The 11297-nt window shown below is 42.7% G+C and overlaps 1 protein-coding gene across 1 annotated transcript in view; it reads right to left on the reverse strand.

Moving 5' to 3' along the window:
• LOC136874335 (peptidoglycan-recognition protein 3) overlaps positions 1–6272 on the reverse strand; it is a 31380-nt gene extending 25108 nt beyond the window's left edge. Inside the window, exon 1 of the mRNA XM_067147975.2 lies at positions 6096–6272. Coding sequence (XP_067004076.2) covers positions 6096–6183 — 88 coding nt within the window. The 5' untranslated portion in view covers positions 6184–6272. The remainder of the gene's footprint in view (positions 1–6095) is intronic.
• Between the last annotated feature and the right edge of the window lie 5025 nt (positions 6273–11297).

Here is an 11297-nt window from a genome sequence, read left to right on the forward strand (position 1 = left end):
TGAAAGTTGTTATTTTGAATTTCCTTTCATAATAAAGAAACACGTATTTTATTCTGTTTTTGGAAAGTCCACTTAAGGTGTGAGAGGGGTGGAAAGAAGTGAAAAAGAAGAAGTTGAATTGTTTTTATGAATATACACTTATCTCAAAAACAGAAGGTGTTACAGACGTACAAACATGAAAACTGCTATTTAGAATGTCCTTTAAAAATAACGAAACATGTATTTTGTTGTTTTCGGAAAATCCATTTAAGGGGCTGAAAGGAATTGGAAATGCGGTTGATTTTTTTAAGTGAGTACCGATATACCTACATTATACAGTATGTCAAAAACTTAACATGTTAGAGACAAGAAACTTGGTATTGGAAAGTCCTTTAAAAATACAGGAACATGTACCCTTTTGTTTTCAGAGAAGGCACTTAACAGGGAGTGAAAAGAAGTGAAAAATAGTTGAATTATTTTTATGAAGATACTTATATCTTACAAACTGAATATGTTACAGACGTGAAAATTGGTATTTGGAATCTCCTTTAAAAATGAAGAAACTTTTTTTTTTTTTTTTTTCAGAAATACACTTAAATGGGAGTGGGGTGGGAGAAGGACTGATCAAGGGGTTGAATTATTTTTATAGGGATACTTATGTATATCTCAAAAACTGAAGATGTTACAGATGTGGGAATACGGGGGTGTATTTATGTACTTATTTTTTCGACTTGAGAGAGACTGTTTCTAACATGAACAGTTCTATGTCGCATGGTCGCCTTAGCCCCTAAAGGTAATGCCACAAACATGGTTTACAAAGAATTTCTGGGGTAAATTAAACTCAATTTTTGGGTGAGTTTTTATACTTTAGGAATTTTCAGATAATGTCTTAGTATAATACTGAGAAACGATTACTTTGATCAAATAACGAAATCCACGCGAGCGAAGCCGCGGGTTAATTGCTAGTTATAAATAAGGATGAACTGTGCCAGTGAAAACGTGGAATTCCCTTCTTTGCTAATTGCTTCTCAGATAAATATATCCACTGAAGTGACATCCTCCTCAATGAGATGTCCACACAGCAGCTCCTTTTTGGAATCACATCTTCTAAATCAGCTACCTGTCTATTCCGGGAAAAGAAAGAAAAGTCAGGTACATGCACTTGTGCCTGACCCTGTATCTACAGCTAACAGCCTAACTTACAATATTAAAAAATGAGAATCTCCACTCATACTTAATTTCTTTTTGCATCAGTTTGTAGTTTAAATGTGGAAGAAAAGAAATTAAAGTTATGATCTAGATCTGCAAATCCTTTTTATGAAGGGGAGCAACAAAGTTTGACAGGGACCTTAGCACTTTTCGTAAGGAGGTTAGCGCAAGTAAGTAAGGTATTATATATTGTTTATTGGATTCTAATAGTTAAAGAAATGTTCAATGTTCAATGAATGTGTATGAATTTTATATGGTGCTTGAAGTGAAAGTTATAAAATATCACATAAATTATGGAGGGGCAACCATTGGTTACCATAGTAGAGCGTTATATCTATACCTGACACTTGTGTCAGCTTAGAGTGAAAAAATTATTTTAGTCTGTTTCAAATTAGAACATTCAGGTTATACCACCTAGATGGTAGATATGGTGGCCATGATCATTAGGGCAAGTCTATAAGGTCTGACACTGTGGTTAGCCGGTTCGAGTCCCGTTGGTTGAAAAAATTCACCATCAGAATGTTGGCAGCAGGTTAGGAGAGGTGATGGTATACAATTTCTAATCACTAGATGGCGTGCCAAATGCCTAGATTAAATTCCAAACGTCTCCGCAGTTCTCGTATAGAGTGAGGGCATATGACGCTGTTGATGGTGATTAATTCGTCGGATGGAGATGTGAAGCCTTTAGCAGAGTCGTTGGTGCTGTTGGACAGGAGTAAGCTATGTGCTGGCACTGAGTTTTAACTTCTCCCTTCCTACTATCATATATCACGTCATTCATTTCATCTCAATAACTCCTCCGATGAGGACGACATCAGGAAGGGCATCCAGTCATAAAAACTCGCTACAAAGATTAATTTATCTTTATACCCAGCCCTGTACAGAAACAGGACAAAGGTTGGACATACATACACACTATCTATATATAATATTTCTTTTTATGTGATATGGGAACCTGAAGCTGACCCCATGTGTCAGGTGTAGGCAGCTGATATAAACCATAGCCTAAGGCTGATACACGGTGTGTACATTTTAAAAATGTTATCACACCTATCTTTCTGGTGGTCATATAAAATAGATTCTCAACAAAGTAAATTTCTAAAGCACCCACAGCAGTCATCTATGGCTGCTGCATTGCATGAGGTGAAACGAGGAATGTCAGTAAATATGGCAGCTTCAAAATAAGGGGTACCAAAAACTGTTCTTCTGTATAAAGGTAGGGGGAAGTATCCTGCTTATAATGTACAGGATACAGTATATGTAATGTTTAGGCTATAACTTATAAACGATTAGTAGATTACAGGGTAATTTATTTTGTTATCATACAGTATAATCTGTGTCAGCTATAGGTGCAAAAAGTGTCAACCTAAGGAGATGAGAAAAAATGAGGTGTCAGCTACAGGTATGAAAACACACATTTTAAACATTAATTTTAAGGGATAATTAATGAATAAATGAATATTATCTTTTTATGCATCTTGTTGGGCACAAAGAGATCTTACATAAAGACGTGTGACTTTTATAGCACATTTTTTTCCCCTGGATTATGTAAAAAAATATTATGCCATCCGACGGACGGATCAACATCAACAGCGTGATACGCCCTCAGTCCATATAAACATGGCGGAGGGGTGGAATGTGAATCCAGGCTCTTGGCACGCAATCTAGTGATTACCGTCACCCTGACAGCCAAAATTCTGATAGTGAACATTTTTTCCACCAACGGGACTGAAACGGCCAATTATGGTGTCAAACCATGCAGATTTCACGCCTTAACGATTATGGCCATCAGGCGGGCAATGCACTTCCTATTATCTTATCCAGAATTACAGGGATAAGAATCCTAGTAGGCTATAACAAAGTGATTAAATTGTCAATTAAATCAAATACCGCTAACTCTGCAACTACGTAGTCTGTGAGAGAATAGCAATCCTCCTTGGAAGAGACGTCACATTCGCGCAATGGAAATCGCCCTCCTCACACAATGATTAGATGTTGATTCCCATAGGGAATCTGAAATATTTGTTCCGAATGAGTAAATTTATAATACCAATATAAATGGTCCGTTATTGGAGATTATAAATTTTCCAGCCAACTCATTCCTGGTTGCCAGCGTTTCGCCCTCGTGTGCTAGGCTGGGCTCATCAGTTGGTACCTAGCACACCTACCGAGACGCTGGCTAGTGCATACCGGGCAGGCCACTGCGTAGGCTAATTGTAGCCACCGGCAGTGCCAATGCACTATGAGACACTGTCTCATTATCAAAAATTGATGCCTGCTTGGCCATCAGATGATTAGATGTTGATTCCCATAGGGAATCTGAAATATTTGTTCCGCATGAGTAAATTTATAATACCAATATAAATGGTCCGTTATTGGACATTATAAATTTTCCAGCCAACTCATTCCTGGTTGCCAGCTTTTCGCCCTCATGTGCTAGGCTGGGCTCATCAGTTGGTACCTAGCACACCTACCAAGATGCTGGCTAGTGCATACCGGGGAGGCCACTGCGTAGGCTAATTTTAGCCACCGGCAGTGCCAATGCACTATGAAACACTGCCTCATTATCAAAAATTGATGCCTGCTTGGCCATCATATGATTAGATGTTGATTCCCATAGGGAATAATTCGGAACAAATATTTCAGATGAGCCCAGCCTAGCACATGAGGGCGAAACGCTGGCAACCAGGAATGAGTTGGCTGGAAAATTTATAATGTCCAATAACGGACCATTTATATTTGTATTGTAAATTTACTCATTCGGAACAAATATTTCAGATTCCCTATGGGAATCAACATCTAATCATCTGATGGCCAAGCAGGTATCAATTTTTGATGAGACAGTGTCTCATAGTGCATTGGCACTGCCAGTGGCTACAATTAGCCTACGCAGTGGCCTCCCCGATATGCACTAGCCAGCGTCTTGGTAGGTGTGCTAGGTACCAACTGATGAGCCCAGCCTAGCACACGAGGGCGAAAAGCTGGCAACCAGGATTGAGTTGGCTGGAAAATTTATAATGTCCAATAACGGACCATTTATATTTGTATTGTAAATTTACTCATTCGGAACAAATATTTCAAATCAACATCTAATCATCTGATGGCCAAGCAGGCATATATTTTTGATAATGAGACAGCATTTCATAGTGCATTGGCACTGCCGGTGGCTACAATTAGCCTATGCAGTGGCCTCCCCGGTATGCACTAGCCAGCGTCTTGGTAGGTGTGCTAGGTACCAACTGATGAGCCCAGCCTAGCACACGAGGGGGAAACGCTGGCAACCAGGAATGAGTTGGCTGGAAAATTTATAATCTCCAATAACGGACCATTTATATTGGTATTATAAATTTACTCATTCGGAACAAATATTTCAGATTCCCTATGGGAATCAACATCTAATCATCTGATGGCCAAGCAGGCATCAATTTTTGATGAGACAGTGTCTCATAGTGCATTGGCATTGCCGGTGGCTACAATTAGCCTACACAGTGGCCTCCCCGGTATGCACTAGCCAGCGTCTTGGTAGGTGTGCTAGGTACCAACTGATGAGCCCAGCCTAGCACACGAGGGCGAAACGCTGGCAACCAGGAATGAGTTGGCTGGAAAATTTATAATGTCCAATAATGGACCATTTATATTGGTATTATAAATTTACTCATTTGGAACAAATATTTCAGATTCCCTATGGGAATCAACATCTAATCATCTGATGGCCAAGCAGGCATCAATTTTTGATAATGAGACAGTGTCTCATAGTGCATTGGCACTGCCAGCGGCTACAATTAGCCTACGCAGTGGCCTCCCTGGTATGCATTAGCCAGCGTCTTGGTAGGTGTGCTAGGTACCAACTGATGAGCCCAGCCTAGCACACGAGGGCGAAACGCTGGCAACCAGGAATGAGTTGGCTGGAAAATTTATAATGTCCTCCTCACACAAATCGAACAACTTAAACCTTATTGTTTTTGTTTTTCTTGCTATTGGTTGAACGTCGCAAGTTTTCGGTGAAGCAAAGAGTTAGAAAGGACAGAAGCGGCGTGGCCTTAATTAAATTAATTAAGTTACTGGTGTGAAAATGGAAAACCTTGAAAAACCATATTCAGGGCTGCCGGCGGTGGGATTCGAATCCACCATCTCCCTAATGCAAGCTCCCAGCTACATTGTGCTATCCACGCGACCAACTCACTCGGCCGAATGAAAATGAAAATCCACAGCCTGTTTCCAGCCATTCGACCGGATCAGGAATGGAATGAATGAAGCCCCATAGAGCGGCGAGAATAGGAATTGTGCCGGCTGCCGAAGCCTGTCGCACTCCTCTGGGGCAATGATTAATGAAAGACAGATGAAATGAAATGATATTGGAGTGTGTTGCTGGAATGAAAGATGACAGGGAAAACAGGAGTACCCGGGGAAAAACCTGTCACGCCTCCCCTTTGTCCAGCACAAATCTCACATGGAGTGACCGGGATTTGAACCACATAACCCAGCGGTGAGAGACCGGCGTGCTGCCGCCTGAGCCACAGAGGCACTCGGCCGAATATGAAGTAAAATATAGTTACAACCAGCAAAATCAATTCGCTTCCATCATGTAGCCTGACGCATTCGACTCTAAAATCGATGTTTTCGAATTAATATTATTATAGTAGGCTTAAAATGTCAGTTCTGTAGAATTTTCGGTGTACCGTACTCTACCGGATATTATCATTTCCATTTTTGTAGAAAGGAATTAAATGTTTCCCGTAAGTATTATTGATTACGGTACTAATCAAGGTATTTAGGTACTCTATTGCAGTTTTTAGGATGGTAGGTTATAATTAACGTTGTCCCTTACAGCGACATTTCACAATCATGTACCGTACAATCTGACTGTTCGAGGAACCATACCTGCGACTCGACTCGTGTTTACATACCTTTCTCACATTGTTTGACCCCTACCTCTGCCGGCTTCTTGACTGTAAATTCCAACTGTACCGTACTCCCATTTGACACTGCTTGCATCTGGTTCTGTGAAGTGTATCTCACGTAATCACGTATCTGACTGGCAAGGCGAACAGGAAAATATTTCTCCCACTCCAGTCCAGCGGGGAAATCCTCAACCACTCCCCTCCAACAAATTACAGCCAAGTGGAACGGCACGAATACTGAGTACCTAGTTAATTCAGATACTATAACGTACCTACAAAAGACCTATAAGAATGAACTGTGGCTAAACACGCTGTTCATTATGTTCTTCTTCTTCATATAATACAGTCAACAATACAACAATGGTTTTAAACAACCGTAGTCAATAAATTACTGCCAAACTACAGTTGCCAGGCAACCAAACTATGATCGTGATTGTTGCCTGTAAGGGCAGAATAACGAATTTAGTAGCCTCTAATCAGTAGCGTAGCCAGGATCGGCCAATGGGGGGGGTTACAGTAACAAAATTAAGATATAACATAATGAAAGTGCTTGTGCGCGTCTGGTACGCGCATGCATGACTGTCATAAGGATACTGATACAAGAGTGAATTACTGTATGTGATATTCAGATTGCAAAACACTACAAAATTCTTACTTTAAAATACAGAACAAGAACAATATGATCGAGGTCAGCAGTTATCTCAAACGGTTCAGTTTACAATCTAAAATCTAATTTTCGAGGCTTCCTAGAAAATAAATTTAACACATCTGTTGGTTTTACAACTATGTCTCTGTGAATGTTCAAGGGAGCCAACCCGTTGAGTTGACTTTCACTTGTGGTATTTCTGAGGTAGGTTTTAAGGCGTCTTAATGTTAAAAATGATCTCTCACTGGCTGCAGTGGTGACAGGTAGGGTGGGAAACACTCTCAACAAGCAGTAGATTGCAGGGAGTTTATCTTGATCACATAAAAGAAGTTTATTGTTTACTGTCAGTTTCTATTTATTTTCTTTTTGTGAAAGTTCAATGGGGGGGGGTTCTAACCCCCAGTAACCCCCCCCCCCCCTGGCTACGCCCCTGCCTCTAATAGCGAACTAAATAACGGTGGTATGTTCTTCTTCTTCATATAATACAGTCAACAATACAACAATGGTTTTAAACAACCGTAGTCAATAAATTACTGCCAAACTACAGTTGCCAGGCAACCAAACTATGATCGTGATTGTTGCCTGTAAGGGCAGAATAACGAATTTAGTAGCCTCTAATAGCGAACTAAATAACGGTGGTAGTTTTGCGGGTTGAATTAAAGAATTTTAATTACGGTACGGTGCCGCCTCTGTGGTGTAGTGGTTAGTGTGATTAGCTGCCACCCCCAAAGGCCCGGGTTCGATTCCCGGCCCTGCCACCAAATTTGAAAAGTGGTATAAGGGCTAGACCGGGTTCCACTCAGCCTGGGTTCGATTCCCACCTCAGCCATCCTTGAAGTGGTTTTCCGTGGTTTACCACTTCTCCTCCAGGCAAATGCCGGGATGGTACCGAAATTAAGGCCACGGCCGCTTCCTTCCCTCTTCCTTGTATATACCTTCCAATCTTCCCATCCCCGCACAAGGCCCCTGTTCAGCATAGCAGGTGAGGCCACCTGGGCGAGGTACTGGTCGTCCTCCCCAGTTGTATCCCCCGACCCAATGTCTCACGCTCCAGGACACTGCCCTTGAGACGGTAGAGGTGGGATCCCTCGCTGAGTCTGCGGGAAAAACAAACCCTGGAGGGTAAACAAATTAAGAATGAAAGAAAGAAGAATCACGGTACAATAATCTAGAAGAAAGAGAATGAGGGTGTCGGCTAAAATATGATGAGTGTCATGAGAGGCATAAAAACAAAAGCATCTCTAGGTCTGGTAAACCTATTAAGAGTCGGAATTGGAAGAAAACAAGAGCACATCGAGTCCGGCAAAGGAAGTGAAAATGACGATAGTATTCAAATAAAAGCAAATGAACCCCCACTCACAATTAGACGTATGTCAAAGTAGCAGCTATGACTGAATCACGCATTTTGTTGTATGTTTTTCCTAATAAACACTCATCTATAACCATTAGATCGCCGGCCTCTTATACGGAGGTTCCGGGTTCGATTCTCGGCCAGGTCAGGGATATTTTTTACCGGGATGTGAGGGCTGGTTCGGGGTCCACTCAGCCTACGCAATTACAATATTGAGGAGCTATCTGACGGTAAGATGATGATCCCAGTCTAGAAAGCCAAGAATAATGGCCGAGAAGATTTATGGTGCTGAATACACGACACATCACTTTATGATCTTTGATTCAAAAAGTGCATTGCAAGCAACAGAGAGTCCATCACCGTGACACACTATTGAACAAGAAATACAACTGTTGCTTCACAAAATCATGAACGAATGCAAACAAGCCATCCTTTTATGGATACCCTCACACACCTCATAATCTGCAGGCCTTCGGGCTGAGCAGCGGTAGCTTGGTAGACCATGGCCCTTCGGAGCTGTTGCGCCATGAGATTTAGCTTCTTTTATAAACATTACATCAGGATCAAAATCACCGCCTTTCAATGCCAGAATAGCCAAGTTTCTTCAAGAATTAAATCTAAATATCCCTCCAATACTCCTCTCAGACCATTCTCTTAATGTCCCAAGATGGACAATTTTACCCTTCCAACAATATTAGTCAGGAGGTAGATAGAGGTAGGATCCCTCACTGAATCCTGTAGGGTAAACAGATTAAGAAAGAAGAAAGAAAGAACAATATTAGTTTAACTTTGGCTAAACAATAGATTCAAAGACCAAATTGACAATCTCAATTCCATCAATTATTTCTTGAAATTTCCAATAGATGCCGATATCCAAGGCACAGTGCAATCTACACTAATGGATCAAAATGTGAGGAAAGAAATGGTTGTGGGAATATACCGATTGCCTGACTACTATACAGTCTTCTCTAATGAGCTCTATACAGTAAAGCAAGCCATGTTACACATTTTGAAAACCAACACCAGCAAAACTCCTTCGTGATCTTTCCCTGATTCAAAAAATGCATTACAAGCAATATAGAGTCCATCATCGAAACACATTCTTGTACAAGAAATACAACTGTTGCTTCACAAAACCATGAACGAAGGCAAACAAGCCAGGGATTCTCTACTTCTCGCTAGGAGCGACATATCCGAGTGGAACATCAAAGCTACTCCTTACTCCTTATTTTTTTTCGGCCGGGTGGCTCACCATCTTTACCTCCGCTACCTCGCCGACTCTAAAGAGCATATTGGCTGACACCTAGTTGGTAGTCGGCCTCCCCGCCATGCTTACCTGCCTACTCCGTAACGTCAACCTCGCTCTCTCAGATGACGATATCGTCCAACACATCCGCCAGGCAGGCGTTCCAGTTCATTGGGCCACAAGACTACGAAACAGTTCCGGACTGTCACCAGATGTCCTTCTATATTTCCACACAGAGGAAGACGTCTGCCGCCTCATGAACAACGGCGTCCATATTCATCACATCTTCCATCGTGCGGAAGTTACTCCTGCGTCACTCATAGATCAGCTCATAGCCACTAATTTTACTCCGCCTGCAACGGTCGCACCACCACAGGAGACTTCCTACCAGCTGCCTTCGCACCAAGTGGAATCTACGCCGTCAAGCCAGCCAACATCACACGCCGTTTCTACGTCGCCGATAACTACCACTACCACCACCATCTCCACTACAACATCAACCTTCAACCCCTCCCCTATTCCCACCACTGTGGTTACAACCAGTCATCCTGCGTCCATAATGATTTCTTCCCTCCCTCTTCCTTCAACACCTGAAGAACGTCATGCCTCATACATGCCTCCCGCAACGTCTGCAGCACCGTCGTCTTCGTCGTCTTTCAACGCCGCCGAAGAAGCACCACCCTCATCGCAGTCATCACCGTCCCGCCACACTATGTATAGCTGTGTGATCCGTGGAGTGGATCCTGCTCACTCAGAACAAGCCATCCTCCAACAACTTCGAGCAGAAGGCGTACCCGTCCGTCGAGTCTTCAGGATCAAGAACACCTCCGGTCTGACGTACATGGTCCGTATCCACCTCCCTACTGCCGTCGACGTTCACCATCTCATCGCCAATGGAGTCTACATCTTTGGCCATCGCTACAAAGTCGAGCCATCTCTTTCACCACCCCAACCTGTTCTACATAACTCCAACAATGCCCGTCGTCACACCCGGCCACCCCCTCCATATCGACCCCCACCACCCGTTTACCCTCCCCTCCCATCAATCAGTTTCTTCCCCCCATCAGCTCCAACACTCGACATCTTGAGATTCCTAACTTCCTCCCTCTATAACATCACGGCGACCCTGCACCTCCTCAGTTTCCATTTACAGCCTGGTACCCTCCTCTAAACATGTCACTCCTCCCGCACACCCTCATAACCTCAGCCCCGTAGCCATTCATCCAAATTTAAATACCGTTTTTCCCTCTTCTTCATTTGAAACATCTCACTGTTCTCTCCACTTCTCCCGGCCCGAGAGATCGCGACACGATCTAGGGGGCCCGCCCCGTCCTTCGGGCGGGGAATGAAAGCTTTCCAGCAGCAAACAAGCCATCCTTGTATGGATGCCCTCACACAATGGCAATGAATCCTATGTTAAAACAAAATTATACCAACAGTTTGGCTCAAACTTTAAACAGTAAACTCCATAAAATAACAACGGAATCTACAGTACAACATTATCTTCATAACCTCCACAGGCAAGATCAAGTCCTAATATCTAGAATAAGGATTTGTCACTCCAAAATAGTTCGGCTCCATGGCTAAATCGTTAGCGTGCTGGCCTTTGGTCACAGGGGTTCCGGATTCGATTCCCGGCACGTTCGGGAAATTTAACCATCATTGGTTAATTACTCTGGCACGGGGCTGGGTGTATGTGTCGTCTTCGTCATCATTTCATCCTCATCATGCGCAGGGCATCAAATCTAAAGACCTGCATTTGGCGAGTCGAACATGTACTCGGACACTCCCGGCACTAAAAGCCAAGACAAGTCAAAGCTACCTTCTTGAGAAGGAACAGCCTGTTCAACAAATGGCGCCAGTACCACGGTATACTTAAGAAGATTAAGGAGGCACTCTCAATTTCTTCATTGTGCAATCAACTCATTAAGATATTGGACTGTATTAAAAGATTTAACTATTCAA

This window comes from Anabrus simplex, chromosome 5, assembly GCF_040414725.1.
Source record: "Anabrus simplex isolate iqAnaSimp1 chromosome 5, ASM4041472v1, whole genome shotgun sequence".
NCBI lineage: Eukaryota > Metazoa > Arthropoda > Insecta > Orthoptera > Tettigoniidae > Anabrus > Anabrus simplex.